At 50.4% G+C, this 13,005-nt stretch overlaps 6 protein-coding genes across 6 annotated transcripts; 3 read left to right on the top strand and 3 right to left on the bottom strand.

Annotated features, from left to right (window-relative positions):
- Window positions 1–411: 411 nt before the first annotated feature.
- On the bottom strand, window positions 412–1,685 carry BDW47DRAFT_98287 (gamma-glutamylcyclotransferase family protein). The gene is made up of 2 exons (XM_024820609.1): window positions 1,447–1,685; window positions 412–1,185 (listed from the first exon to the last, which is right to left on the bottom strand). The coding sequence occupies exons 1-2, from the start codon at window positions 1,472–1,474 to the stop codon at window positions 512–514; spliced, it is 702 nt and encodes a 233-aa protein (XP_024676340.1). The 5' UTR covers window positions 1,475–1,685; the 3' UTR covers window positions 412–511.
- Window positions 1,686–1,855: 170 nt separating this feature from the next.
- On the top strand, window positions 1,856–2,911 carry BDW47DRAFT_98288 (signal peptidase complex subunit SPC3). The gene is made up of 3 exons (XM_024820610.1): window positions 1,856–2,087; window positions 2,144–2,217; window positions 2,278–2,911. The coding sequence occupies exons 1-3, from the start codon at window positions 1,942–1,944 to the stop codon at window positions 2,784–2,786; spliced, it is 729 nt and encodes a 242-aa protein (XP_024676341.1). The 5' UTR covers window positions 1,856–1,941; the 3' UTR covers window positions 2,787–2,911.
- Window positions 2,888–3,691, bottom strand: BDW47DRAFT_27011 (YqaE/Pmp3 family membrane protein). Its single transcript, XM_024818618.1, has 3 exons — window positions 3,528–3,691; window positions 3,355–3,430; window positions 2,888–3,224 (listed from the first exon to the last, which is right to left on the bottom strand). The coding sequence occupies exons 1-3, from the start codon at window positions 3,574–3,576 to the stop codon at window positions 3,059–3,061; spliced, it is 291 nt and encodes a 96-aa protein (XP_024676342.1). The 5' UTR covers window positions 3,577–3,691; the 3' UTR covers window positions 2,888–3,058.
- A 469-nt stretch (window positions 3,692–4,160) lies between these two features.
- On the bottom strand, window positions 4,161–5,584 carry BDW47DRAFT_114969 (protein kinase PKP2; the record flags this gene model as incomplete). The annotated part of the gene is made up of 3 exons (XM_024814742.1): window positions 4,161–4,952; window positions 5,011–5,413; window positions 5,472–5,584. The coding sequence occupies 3 exons, from the start codon at window positions 5,582–5,584 to the stop codon at window positions 4,161–4,163; spliced, it is 1,308 nt and encodes a 435-aa protein (XP_024676343.1).
- Window positions 5,585–6,471: 887 nt separating this feature from the next.
- Window positions 6,472–11,336, top strand: BDW47DRAFT_98292 (ubiquitin-specific protease UBP15). Its single transcript, XM_024820611.1, has 11 exons — window positions 6,472–6,718; window positions 6,845–6,965; window positions 7,152–7,296; window positions 7,394–7,551; window positions 7,618–7,807; window positions 7,857–7,965; window positions 8,024–8,972; window positions 9,034–10,166; window positions 10,221–10,535; window positions 10,585–10,714; window positions 10,774–11,336. Exons 1-11 carry the CDS (start codon window positions 6,710–6,712, stop codon window positions 10,881–10,883), a joined length of 3,369 nt encoding a protein of 1,122 aa, XP_024676344.1. The 5' UTR covers window positions 6,472–6,709; the 3' UTR covers window positions 10,884–11,336.
- Window positions 11,337–11,505: 169 nt separating this feature from the next.
- Window positions 11,506–12,604, top strand: BDW47DRAFT_98293 (emp24/gp25L/p24 family protein). Its single transcript, XM_024820612.1, has 4 exons — window positions 11,506–11,726; window positions 11,796–11,984; window positions 12,090–12,369; window positions 12,438–12,604. The coding sequence occupies exons 1-4, from the start codon at window positions 11,574–11,576 to the stop codon at window positions 12,446–12,448; spliced, it is 633 nt and encodes a 210-aa protein (XP_024676345.1). The 5' UTR covers window positions 11,506–11,573; the 3' UTR covers window positions 12,449–12,604.
- The last annotated feature ends 401 nt before the right edge of the window (window positions 12,605–13,005 follow it).

The following is a 13,005-nucleotide window of genomic DNA, read 5'->3' on the forward strand; positions in this document are numbered from 1 at the left end:
ACTGTCTACCTGCCTGCCTACCTATCTATCTATTGTGATTTCTTTTGTGTTCTATGTGGGGATTTACGTGGCGTTCTGGTGGATGGATGGATGTAGATCCGTTGAGTTTTATTTGTTTGTTTGTTTGTTGTTGTTTGTGGTGGGTGCATAAGATACCAAGCATTGCATAGTTTTTACGTATTATATCATACACACATATATTATCATATATCTATTGTTTCGGTCACCTATTCAAGTTCAGTCTGGCTGGCTGGCTTGGTGCCGTATGTTGATGGTGTAGTCCTTGTAGAGTACTTCATAGATAGGGGTGTCATCTTATTTGATTAACCTGCGCAGTCAATCTATGTATCCAAATAGTCCATAAAGATGAAGTACATATATTTATAGTCACCACCATCTAACTCTATCTACATCTACCCTACCCAACAACAAAAGAAGAACCAAACCCAACCAAAGATATATTTAAAAAGAAAGAGAAGAAGAAGAAGAAGAAGAAGAAGAGGAAGAAAGATCACCACTCATCCTCCGAAGCAGCAACCCACCAAGCCATCTTATCCCTCTTAAACGCCTCGAAATCCCACTCAGTCGACTCCAGCATCTCGCCACCTGAAATCCACACGTACGTATCGGCGAGTACTTCCTCGCCCTCGTCGGCGAATTCCGCCTCCGCGGCGGAGAGAACGTCGCGGAGGTGGGTGTCTGTTTCTGTGTCTGTGTCTGTGTCTGCTACCTTGCTGCCCGCGTTCACGCTAGGCGTGGCTGTATGACTGGAGCCAGAAACATTTCTGACACCGTCGTGGCCGGAGGGAATGGTGTTTTCGCTCTGCGGGAGAGATTCACGCAGGATACGTACCGAGACACGCTCCTTGGCGTACTCTGTGCCTTCGTAGATGTCGAGCCGGTGGAGGTCTCCTTGGGTTAGGCCCGATACGACCGTGCCGAGGACGGAGGCTGTTGTATCTAGTTCTCCGGTGGGAGCTTTCGTATTTTCCCCAGTGGCAGTAGAGGTAGAAGAGGTGGTGGAGGAAACCCGCACGATACCCGGATAATCAGCCCCCCGCACTCGATGACGGCGGTACCCGTGCAGCACGGCGGGCTTGAATGTGAGGAGGGCTTTTTGCCATGCTTCCGGGGTGGGCGAGCCGTGGATTACGCGGTGGAGGATTTGGGGGGCCATTAGGGTGCCTTTCGCTTTGTTAGTTTTGTAGTTTGGTTTGTTGTGTGTATGAGGTGGGTTTAGGGGTTGGCGTTTGAAAGTTGTGGGGGTTTGTGTGTAGAGGTGGAAGTTGATTGTATGGGAGGTAGGGGGTGAACGATGTTGATATCTTTGTAGTTGAGTTGCATGGAGTGGTTGAATGTCGAGTCAAAGTATGTGAGATATGTTGTATCAAGTGGATGTAGAGCCAATTGACATTGGATTGATTTGATATTGAGATGAGATCTTACCATAGAAGAATAGAACGTGGTCGCCCATGATTGCAGAGCAGACCTGCGAGGAATATTGCGATTATAATGAGACTGTGCTCTATCTCAATTCTAGGACTGAGGGGTCCAGTGGATGAGTGCGGGGCGAGTTGGAGTAGGTCTGGGGTGGTTGTATATCGATTATTGGGGTCTTGGAGAGCGTTTGAGATTTCGCTGACAGTGGAAGGAAGACAATCTATGACCTTCAACCAGTATTATAACCCAACAAGCTAGAGAATGATGACTATCTGTCCAAAAATAAACATGAGGCTATTATGCTGCAGATAGAGCCACGATACTCTTATCGATAAGCACTCACCGCCCTCCCATCACCCTCTCACCGCCTACGCCAAAGGACCATCTGGCTTCATCCGCTTGCTTATCATCATTGCCCAGCATCACTTCAAGTTGTTCCTCGCAGGAGTTTTCCTGTCTGACTTGATATTTGCTTCTACTGTCCACTGGAGAACCTTCACCATGCACTCCTCCCTCAACCGCCTGCAGGCCGTCTTCGGCTTCTTCACCACAGTAGCCCTGTTCGTCGCGGGCTTCGCGGCGCTTTCTGTTCTGCTGTATCCCGGGGATGATGCCACGGCGCAGGTTTCTCTGAAAGACGTGAAGGTGTATGTTTAATATGTTCTCGTTGGTTGGAGCCAAACTAATAGCAAGGTGAAAACAGCATCAAAGGCAGACCCCATTACTACTCCACTAAAAAGGAAGAATACGCGCAAATGCGCTTCGACCTCGACGCGGGTATGTCCCCGAACAAAGAAAACAACATCAAAAAGAAGAAGAAACCTAATTAATGGATAGACCTCTCCCCCTTCTTCAACTGGAACACCAAACAGCTCTTCGTCTACGTCTACGCCTCCTACTCCTCCTCCGATAACCCCTCCTCCACCTCCGCCCTCAACTCCGAGTCCATCATCTGGGATACGATCATCGAGGCCCCAGCATCGCCTTACTCTCTCTCCGCACTGAAAGAGCGCTTCCTCTCATCCAAGTCTTCGAAGAAGTCGTCCAAGCGCACGAACACAGCATCCAAGAAGAAGGCTGGCGCGGCCTCCACCGAACCAGGCGTCCTCCGTCTGCGCGGCCAGAAATCGAAGTATCAGCTTTCGGATATTACGGGCCGGCTGGCGGAGAGGAAGAATGTTACGCTGAACGTGGGGTGGAATGTGCAGCCTTGGGTGGGGGCGCTGTGGTGGAGTCCGCGCTCTGGGGCGGCGGTGCAGAGGACGCTGGGGGAGGCGGCGCAGAGTGAGCCGTTTGATTTTCCGCCGCTGAAGACGAGGAAGGTGGAGGGTGCTGGGTCTAAGTAGGGGGTATGAGTTATCATGAGTTTTTGATTAGCATTTATTTTTTTGTTGAATGCATTGTGGACTCTTCGTTGACCTTTTCCTGCTTCTTTGATTTGTATTAACCCGATGCATTTCCTATTCAGTCGCAACGCCTTGATACATTAATCAACATAATCCGACTCAACCCAACTCAACTCAGCTCCACTCCTCAGCATATACCATATACGACACCACACTACACTCACCATCACATCCACACCTTCGCAATATCCCCACAGAAATCACACAATCAGCTAGTACCGCGGGACCGTCCCATAATTCATATCCTGGTTCGGACCATTCTTGATGCGGTCGGAGTACACGCCCGGCGCAGGCTGATACGTGCCGTACATTGGGGTTCTGCGATTCTGGTAGTAGACGTATTCAAGGTAGAAGGCGTGGATGTGGCCTGGGAAGTAGCTGTTTTTGTTAATTATGTTGTGATTGTGGTTGGGGGTAGATTTGGAAGGGAGAGAGAAAGGAGGGATGGGTGAGGGAGAGTTGGGTGTAGGGGAGGCTGTGGCTGGAACTTCCTAGAGGATGGACATACCCAAGACAAGTGAGCAGGATGTTGATGAGGAGGTCGGCACTGCAGCCGGAGATGAGGAAGACTCCGAGGGGAGGAACTGCGTTGTTGTTAGAGATGTCTTTTTGAGCTGTGTAGAAGGATGCTTGGTCGTGGCATGGTATGTATCGATGCTACTGGGACGTAGTGATACGTACTGAATATGGTGATGAGAATCACGCAGAGCATGGAACCTGTTCCCGCCATGTTGAGTCCAATTTCTGCCTGTTAAAGATCTAAGAGTGTAATAGTCGAGCTTAGGCGTAGGTATGAGCGTCTAGGGCACAGAAAATTATTGTAGATAGGAAGATGAGAATGCTAGATTTCACCCTCTGAGAAAAGTGTTCAATTTCAACTGACGTAGCGGATCCACACGCCACATTCGACAACCACGTCGCAACTTTGAAGAAGTACATGCACTACATGCACGGGTAGTAATGATTGTAGAGTGTACTGCAATTGTCCAATGTCCTCCCGTGGTAGAGATCGCTGACGTCATCCCGAAGAAGCCGTGGGGGGAGCTCTCGAGCTCGAACGTGCGAAGCCAGTCAACTCTTCCCTTGCCGGTTCCGGCTAGTAGATCATGGCGCACACGAAATCTGGGGTACAAATCGTGGGACTTTGGTAAAGGTGGGGTGCGTAGTGTGATGATGGCATATATGACACGGCTTTAGTAATAGTGTGAGAGTGATGATAGTCGAGGTATGGCTCGAACGGCTGTTTGACGGGCTATTGTCACCTAGACACGATCCACGTCCAAGAGAAGTAGCAGACCATAAGCCTAGAGGTGATCACACGGCATCCATTGATGCTCTCGTCGTGATCTGCTCGTTCTTGTTGCCCAGCTTCGAGATCTGGAGAAACGCGTCCACCCCGTACCCCTCCAGGCTGTGCAGTTCCAGACTACCGGCCCAGTATTCCGCATAGACCCGGCTCATCGGGAGCCCCATCCCGAGCCGGAGATTCGGGGGGCGCGAGGTCAGTGAGTCGAGCGATCCTTCGCGGAAAGTTTCCTTATCCTCGCGCTTCCTCTCCTTAGACACGGCCAACTCTTGCATGGTCGCAGCCATCGCGGGGACCTGCTCGAGATTCTGGAGTCGAGCTTTACTATGGGGTCCTTTGTTGAACGACCATAGATACGGGAGTAACTCGCGCGGGATCCCGCCTCCTTGGTCGGATATCCGCAGGATGATATGCTGCGGCGCCTCGCAGACAAGGACTTCGATCGGGGGCGGCCGCTCGGGCAGGTTACGGTACTTCTCGCTGACCGCCTGGATCGAATTACGCAGTAGTTCGCCAACGATATACTCCAGGTGGCTCAGCATGTAGGGGAAAGTCGCTTCCGAATGGCCCTGGACGTTGATTTCGGGGATATTGTCGGATCCCGCGCTCCCCCGCATCATGTCTTGCGTGAGTTTCCCACAGCGTTCGATCACCTCCTTGGCATTGCATTTCAGGAATACCTCTCCAATGTACTCCGAGTTCGCATCGGCGTTATCAAAAGGCCCCGCAAAGTGCCACGGAGAGTTGAAAGTCTCCGTCAAAGCCAGATGCTGCTCCGCAATAACGCGACGGGAGATCCTCTGAGGTGGATGTCAGCGGCGTACATGACAGTCTGCAATCTGCAATCTGCAAACTTACCGCCCGAAGCAAGGTGTTCATGAATTGGTCGACCATTTCCCGTGGCAACAGATCCCGGCATTCCAAAACACCCATGGCTAATTGAGGAATCACCACCAGATGGTCCTTCAAAGTCTTTCGGAGAATGTCACAAAACCGATCGTTATCGTCCAAAGACTTGATCTCGGGGATTGTTCGAAATCTCTCGAACGCCTGGTAATACAGTTCATAGACGAGCGACAGATGGGGATTGGACACTACGACGTAGGGAAGCTTTTGGATATCCCGGAGGCGGTGCGCCAGTCTGCTCGGGAGCTCCGTTCGTACATAATTCGCAGAGCTGATCAAGCGCGCTTCCGTCAACGTCCGCCCGAAGAAAGTTAATTGCCGTAAACTGATAGGTCGCATCTCGCGTTCCACCCATCTATGGAAAGCACATTCAATTAGCAGATGCTTTCACTGGGTTGGGCCTGGGATCATACTCGTCTAAAATAGAAGCTGGGCGCCATGGCGGCACACCCTGTGCAGTATGGCTCGAATATGAACGTCGGCCAGCGACGCAGCATCTGTGTCGGAGCGCCCACAGAGGTCGCATTGTGCCAATCCGCAACATCTTGGGTTGGTGACTAGCTAGGGCTCGGTCAAACAGGTCTCGTGGAGTCAGACTCTCGAAGCGTCTAAGGCATGGTCTATATACAACCGTCATCGAGGCCGTAAGAAGCAGAGTCTTGTATTTGACATGTCATTTGTCCCGAGGATGGGGGGAAGGAAGGGGAGGAGGAGAAGAGGAGAGAGATGGTAGTATGACTGACAAGCTGCAGCTTCATATGGACTGACCGTGAGAAGACCCAATACAGCAGGCGGTGAGAAGAAAAGAAACCGGGGCTGACATGTGACTTGCCGACTTATTGTCTCAACTGGACAGAAGGATCAGATGGTGGTTTTATAGATTATAGTCTGTTGATTGATTCAGTTCGATTTACGATATACCAATTTAAGTAGTGGTATTGAATTCATTAAGAAGGATGGTTGGTTTGAGAGGAGATACTCGTTGTATCCTCAAGTGTCTTCATCAGACATCAGAAAGAGTCCCACAAGAAAACCAGTGTCGTTACAGGATCCTTTGAGATATTTGAAAAAGGGAAGCTTTGCTTTGTATTCAAGTTCTTTGTCAAAGCATATATTCACTGTTATGAAGCTCGAGGGTGGAAGTTGATCCAACAGCTTCAGTATAGACTGTATAGTACCGCCAACACCTCGAGCAGTTTGTCTGGCTTGGCGTGTATTCTTTATTATACGCTGCCTGTATAGAGATACATCATTATAGAAATGAATATATATGTATATATATATCGAAAGTAAAGCATGAGTTCATGGTGATTGAAGTCGTAAATGATGTAGAAAGACGCTGACTTAATATGATTGGATTGCTGGGAACTCCGCCACTAGCTTCAGTTTCCTCACTCTAACCTGGACTGACTCCTTCCAACCCGCTGGACCAGACCTTTTTGTCTTGACCTACTGCCTGGTGGTTACCTCGTCATTACTTCCCCATCTTCAGTTCATTCTCTACGACTGATCATCTTTGCTTTGCCTTTCGGATTTGGTTTCCCCTCTTTCCTTTTTTCTCTCGTCGTTTCCTCCCTCAAATCTCCGCCCGACTGCTCAAAACAGGTTTCCTCTGACCGTTCGAGTGCGTGGAGGCACTTCTTTATCCTAGATGGACAGCGTGAGTCTTTCCCTCGTCGTTTGATCTTCGCAGTGACGGCACCAAAGTCGACGATTCCTCCCTCCCTCCAGAATTATACGACTATGGTGATTGTCAACGTACTAAGACGATTCTTCCGGTCTATAGGTCGCGGATAATGAGATGCTCGTCGATGATTATGAGCAGTATCAAAATGACAAAACCGATGATGTCGTGGTCTCTCAGTCCGGTTCGGACGAACCGGAGTCGGAGCCTCTTGCAGATGATCGTGAGAACCTCTCCCGCGCAGCCCTTGATGTTCGATGCCACAAGCCCCGCACGTCCCCCAGACCCGTCCGACTGGCATCACAGCCTCCCCGCGGAGGTGTCGGGTCTCTCGTTTTGCCGTTGCTAGCACCGGTATAATCGACTGGTTTACGTCCGAAGCATGTCTAACGGAAAATTTTCGATACAGATGCGGCAATGATGGCTCGAGTGCTCCCCCAAGACCCGGATCTGGAAACCGAAGATGAGGCGTGGCATACATGGCATATTAAGGACTGGAAGAACTTGAAAAAGAAGGAACATGGCCCGGTGTTCCAATGCGCAGGATTTCCTTGGTAGGATTTTTTTCTTCCTTTTCATTTTTTGGGACCTAGTGTCTCGGACGGTCCGCCGCCCGCGTGGATCGTGTTCCAGTGCTTACAAAAATCACAGGCGAATCCTTTTCTTCCCGTATGGAAACCACGCCGATTATGCGTCATTCTATCTCGAGCACGCCTGGGAAGAAGAGCCCCCGGAGAATTGGTATGCATGCGTACAATTCGCCTTGGTGCTATCGAATGTAAATGATCCATCTATATATGTGTCGCACTGTATGCTGCTACTACTACTATTGCCCCTTGAGATGAGAGACCAGTTCCGCTGATGAGGAATCATAGACGCGACACATCGGTTCAACGCAGACGAGGGTGACTGGGGCTTTACCCGATTCTACGAGCTGCGCAGACTCTTCACCATGCCCTGGGAGGGCCGCGGTGTGCCTCTGATTCAGAACGAAGAAGCCAACGTCACAGCCTACGTTCGCGTTGTTAAGGATCCGACGGGTGTCCTGTGGCATAGCTTCCAAAAGTATGCAGTTCCGCCGCTTCCAATCGACGAGATGCTAATTACTCCCCAGCTACGACTCCAAACGGGAAACTGGGATGGTCGGGTTGAAGAACCAAGGCGCAACGTGCTATCTCAACTCCTTATTGCAGTCCTTGTACTTTACCAACGCTTTCCGAAAGGTATCTCTCTGATTGTCGGGCCCTATGTCAACCCGGCCTACGTACTGATGTGTCATAGGCTGTTTATCAAATCCCCACCGAGAGCGAAGCGTCCAAGGACAACAGCGCTTGGACTCTTCAAAGACTCTTCTATAACCTGCAAACCAGCGAGAACTCTGTCTCGACCACCGAGCTTACTGCATCGTTTGGCTGGGAGTCTCGGCAAATTTTCGAACAGCAGGATGTCCAAGAATTGTCGCGGAAGCTCATGGAGAGACTAGAAGAGAAAATGAAGGGCACGCCGGCCGAAAAAGCGCTCCCCGAACTGTTTGTTGGAAAAACAAAGACGTACATTTCCTGCATCAACGTCGACTATGAGTCGTCCCGGGTGGAAGATTTCTGGGATATTCAGCTGAACGTGCGAGGCAACAAGACCCTGGACGACAGCTTCAAAGACTACATCCAGGTGGAAACCCTCGAGGGGGAGAACAAGTACGATGCCGGTTCGCCGTATGGGTTGCAGGACGCCAAGAAGGGCGTCATCTTCGAGAGCTTCCCCCCAATTCTGCACCTTCATTTGAAACGATTCGAGTACGATATCCACCGAGACGCAATGATGAAGATCAACGACCGGCACGCCTTCCCCATGGAGTTCGATGCCACGCCTTACCTTTCCAACGACGCCGACAAGTCGGAACCGTGGATCTACGAATTGCATGGCGTGTTGGTGCACAGTGGTGATTTGAATGCTGGCCATTATTATGCCTTTTTGAAGCCTACCAAGGATGGGCACTGGTATCGTTTCGATGACGACAGAGTGACCCGAGCCACCGACAAGGAGGTTCTTGAAGAAAACTACGGCGGCGAATATGAACTCGCCAACGGTGCCACCGGGGTTAGACAGCCGTACACCCGAGGTTTGTCCACCAAGCGTTCCATGAACGCATACATGCTTGTTTATGTCCGGAAGACGAAACTTGATGAGGTACTCTTACCCATAACGAAGGATGAGATTCCGTCTCACATTGGTATGTCACCGTGCCATTGCCCTCACTCCGTCCGTGGCCTCTTCTGCTAACCGAAATCCAGAGACGAAACTCATTGAAGACCGTGCTGAACTAGCCCGGAGGAAGAAAGAGAGGGAGGAGGCTCATTTATACATGAGCGTCGGTGTTTTGACCGAAGCGTCCTTCCGATCGCATCACGGGTTCGATCTCACAAGCATGGACCTGCCGGCAGATGATCCCGCCGTGCCAAAGCACCACCGCATTCTTCGATCGACCAAGGTCGGCGAGTTTGCAGCTTTGATGGCCGAAGAAAATGGCCTAGATGTCAATCGAATTCGGTTCTGGGTAATGGTGAACCGCCAGAACAAGACCACTCGCCCGGATCAGGTCATCAGAGACCCGGAAATGACCCTCGAGGAGGCTTATAGCAGATTCGGTACCAAAGGAAATGCCTTCAGGCTTTGGATGGAAGTTGGCGAGCCCGGTCAAGACGGCACCATCTCATGGCCGGATAATAATTCCGTCCTCGTTTTCCTAAAGAACTTCGACGTCCCAAGCCAGACACTGTCCGGCGTGGGTGCCGTATACGTCCGCAAATCCCAGAAAGTGGCCGATCTTGCACCAACGATACTTGAGAAGATGGGATGGCCTGCTGGCACAGAGTTTATACTATTCGAGGAGATCAAACATACTATGATCGAGCCTATGAAGTCCAAGCAGACCTTCCAGCAATCCGAAATCCAAGACGGTGATATTATCACGTTCCAGAGGACGATTGCCGAAGCGGATGTGCCTTCCACTGCAATCTTTCCGGACGCCAAACAATACTATGATCACCTCTTGAATCAGATGCCTGTCACGTTTGCGCCGATCAGAGATACCGAGGCCGAAGAGTTCACCCTGACACTGAGCAGAAGGATGACCTATGACCAATTATCCAAGAAGGTCGGGGAACGTCTGAACGTGGATCCTACCCATCTGCGGTTCGCTCCTGTTCTTGCGAGCACGGGCAAGCCCAAGGCTTTCATTAAACGGAATGCCAACCAGAACAGCCAGACGTTAGGTCAGATCCTCTCGGGCCAGATGACGGGCTATGGGTACAACTTGCATCGGTCTGATGCGTTATACTACGAAGTGCTCGAGATGAGCCTGAGCGACTACGAGTCCAAGATCTGCCTGAAAGTGACGTGGCTTCCGGAAGGTATCACGAAGGAGGTAAGTTATTCTTTTAATCTTGCCCAGGAGACATGTTGCTTACTTTCATATCAGCAAGTTGTCGAGGTCTTAGTTCCCCGAGACGGCACCGTCGCCGACATCCTTTCTGGATTGCAGAAGAAGGCAAACCTTGATGATGAGACGATCCGGAACACGCGGATCTACGAAGCCCACGGTGGTAAGATCTATAAGGAGTACCAGGCCGAGTCCAAGGTCGCCGGAATCAACGAATTCGTCACGCTATACGCGACGCGAGTTCCCGAGGAAGAGGTCGAGATTGCGGAGGGGGAGCGACTGATCAATGCGTACAACTTCGACCGGGAACCAAGCAGACCCCATGGGGTACCGTTCAAGTTTGTGGTCAAGTCGGTAAGTAAATTTCGCCCTTTGTGCAAAGTCTCCTGCTAACGTCTGTCAGGGTGAGGTGTTTAGCAAAACCAAAGAACGCCTGTCGAAGCGGACTGGGATCAAGGGCAAGCAATTTGAGAAGATCAAGTTCGCTGTTGTCCCCCGGACTCTGTACTCCAACCCGCGTTATCTTGAAGATGGTACGCCTAACTTTCTCCCTTGTGCTTGCCCGACATAGCAGACATGCTGACTCAACTAGATGATATACTTTCTGACATTGTCGGCGATTCGGACGACCTCCTTGGTCTTGACCATGTAAATAAAAGCCGGAGCTTCTGGAACCGGAGCGAGTCCTTCTTCATTCGATAGAGGCAGAATGTACCATTGTTGCAGCTTTCCTGGCCAGTCCATCATTCTGCGAAGGGCAGAGAACATACCGTCCGCCTATTTTCCAATCTTGTTTACGGAGACCTTATGCTTGAACGAATTCTGGACCTGCTGCCGCGTTGTCTCATGACTTTCTGCTTTCCTCCTTTCCTCCTTTTCTTTTTTTTCCCTTTCCTCTTCTTCTTCTCCTTTCTTCTGTTTTCTTCTTGCTTGCTTTCTTTCTTTTGTTGCCTTTCCTTTCGTCTCTGTAGATGGGGCAGGTCTCACGCTGTTATGTTGGTTTGCGCAAAGATGCGCCTTATGGTCATTCCCCGTCATTTCATATTTTCCTGCTACTTCTCTTGATATGACCCATGACATATATATATAAAATAGTTATCAGCAAGATAAGATGAGTAACGCGGAAAAAAGAATCCAATTCACAAAGTTATCGCAGTATAATCTGTAAGATCCATCGTCCAAGTAGTACACCGGAGTAAGTAAGACCCTTCTTCCGGACAAGGTAGTTTATTTTTGGTGGTGGTGCAAACATGACAAACACCGCGGAAGATTACAAGCTGGCCAGAACTTCACCTCCATCTCCAAAGGTCGCGTAGATCCAACCGTCACCGTCACCCCTGGAGAAATACCCCAGATCGAGCTACCGGCTCTCCCATATTTTCTCCAGTCACGATGCATTTCGCAACCCTGGTCATCGGCCTTTTGGCCTCTCTGGTGTCGACTGTGACGGCGACCGCTCTCACCTACCGGCTCGAGGCTAACGAGAAGGCCTGCTTCTACAACCACATTGAGGAGGCTAACACGAAGGTGGCTTTCTATTTTGCTGTAAGGATTAAGATGATATAAAATTTTACGTCTTGGTTTGGATTCTGACGGTGCATTTTCTTGTGACAGGTTCAATCTGGCGGCTCCTTCGATGTTGATTACGCCGTGTCCGGGCCCGGTGACAAGATGATCTTGGAGGGAACGAAGGAGCGACAGGGCGATTTTGTCTTTTCGGCTCAGAGTGTTGGAGAGTACAAGTTCTGCTTCAATAACGAAATGTCGACCTTTGCTGAGAAGCTTGTGGACTTTGAGATCGCGGTAAGGGACAACCATAATAATCACCCAGGATAGGAGGGGGAAGGGGGAGGGGAAGGTACTAGCAGGAAGCAGTGAACTGACCACGGGTTTTTTTTTGTGCTCCAGGTTGAGAACGAAGAGCGCGCGCAGCTTCCCTCGCGCCAGGGCGCCAGCCCCGAGCAGGCGTCGGCGCTCGAGGAATCCATCTTCAAGCTGTCCGCGCAGCTGTCCACCATCTCGCGAAACCAGAAGTACTTCCGCACGCGCGAGAACCGGAACTTCAGCACGGTGCGGAGCACGGAGCGGAGAATTTGGAACTTTAGCGTTATCGAGAGCTTGATGATGGTGTCTATGGCGGGGTTGCAGGTCTTTGTTGTCCGGTTCTTCTTCCAGGGTGCTCGCAAAGGTAAGAAAGACTCTTGCCCCCGTAACGTCATTTGGTCCGTGGCTAACTTTCGCTTCTTATTTGTGTAGGCTACGTTTGATGAGTATGCATGATTATCATTATTAGTATTATTATCATTTTCATTATCCCATGTCCCGCTTGTTCTTCTGGATTGTGGCGTCTTGCAAGCATTGTATCTATCCACCTACCTACCTACCTACTACACCATTTCATATAAGACAAGATTATTAGAGAACTATCTGTCCTTTTGACTGACGAGCTCGTCGAATCGAAAGCAACTTACCAAATTGGGTGGTTCTGATGCTGATGCGTTGAGCGTCTTATTGGTTCTTAGTCTAGATCGGCCTGCTGTTTCCTTGCTTGACATAGGTATGACGCAGGCCCTTTTCTCCGCTTCGTTGCGTTGCGTTTCGTTTCGTTTCGCCTCGCTTCGCTGTCGACTGCTCTTACTCTTACGGTCGAGTACCGAGCTTGGCTTAGCTTAGGGCTATACCCAGCAGCAATCAAAACGCGAAAGTAGGGCTGGACCCCAATGGGGAATGCTCGACGAGCATTGCACCGTCAGGGAAAGGAAGGCCTACGAGCACAATGACGAAATACAAGTCCATTTGTACAGATGGTGTCGGTCTGCGCGCG

Source organism: Aspergillus candidus, assembly GCF_002847045.1.
Source record: "Aspergillus candidus strain CBS 102.13 unplaced genomic scaffold BDW47scaffold_2, whole genome shotgun sequence".
NCBI classification, from domain to species: Eukaryota; Fungi; Ascomycota; class Eurotiomycetes; order Eurotiales; family Aspergillaceae; genus Aspergillus; species Aspergillus candidus.

Coding starts and splice junctions, on each gene's coding strand:
- BDW47DRAFT_98287 (XM_024820609.1), bottom strand. CDS start 1,474: ATGGGCGACCACGTTCTATTCTTCTATG. Junction 1,186..1,446: donor CCACGTTCTATTCTTCTATG/GTAAGATCTCAT, acceptor ACAAAGCGAAAG/GCACCCTAATGGCCCCCCAA.
- BDW47DRAFT_98293 (XM_024820612.1), top strand. CDS start 11,574: ATGCATTTCGCAACCCTGGTCATCGGCCTTTTGGCCTCTCTGGTGTCG. Junction 11,727..11,795: donor AGGTGGCTTTCTATTTTGCT/GTAAGGATTAAG, acceptor TTCTTGTGACAG/GTTCAATCTGGCGGCTCCTT. Junction 11,985..12,089: donor TTGTGGACTTTGAGATCGCG/GTAAGGGACAAC, acceptor TTTGTGCTCCAG/GTTGAGAACGAAGAGCGCGC.
- BDW47DRAFT_98292 (XM_024820611.1), top strand. Junction 7,297..7,393: donor CAATGCGCAGGATTTCCTTG/GTAGGATTTTTT, acceptor CAAAAATCACAG/GCGAATCCTTTTCTTCCCGT. Junction 10,536..10,584: donor TCAAGTTTGTGGTCAAGTCG/GTAAGTAAATTT, acceptor AACGTCTGTCAG/GGTGAGGTGTTTAGCAAAAC.
- BDW47DRAFT_98288 (XM_024820610.1), top strand. CDS start 1,942: ATGCACTCCTCCCTCAACCGCCTGCAGGCCGTCTTCGGCTTCTTCACC. Junction 2,088..2,143: donor TCTCTGAAAGACGTGAAGGT/GTATGTTTAATA, acceptor AGGTGAAAACAG/CATCAAAGGCAGACCCCATT. Junction 2,218..2,277: donor GCGCTTCGACCTCGACGCGG/GTATGTCCCCGA, acceptor ATTAATGGATAG/ACCTCTCCCCCTTCTTCAAC.
- BDW47DRAFT_27011 (XM_024818618.1), bottom strand. CDS start 3,576: ATGGCGGGAACAGGTTCCATGCTCTGCGTGATTCTCATCACCATATTC. Junction 3,431..3,527: donor GATTCTCATCACCATATTCA/GTACGTATCACT, acceptor ACAACAACGCAG/TTCCTCCCCTCGGAGTCTTC. Junction 3,225..3,354: donor ATCCTGCTCACTTGTCTTGG/GTATGTCCATCC, acceptor TAACAAAAACAG/CTACTTCCCAGGCCACATCC.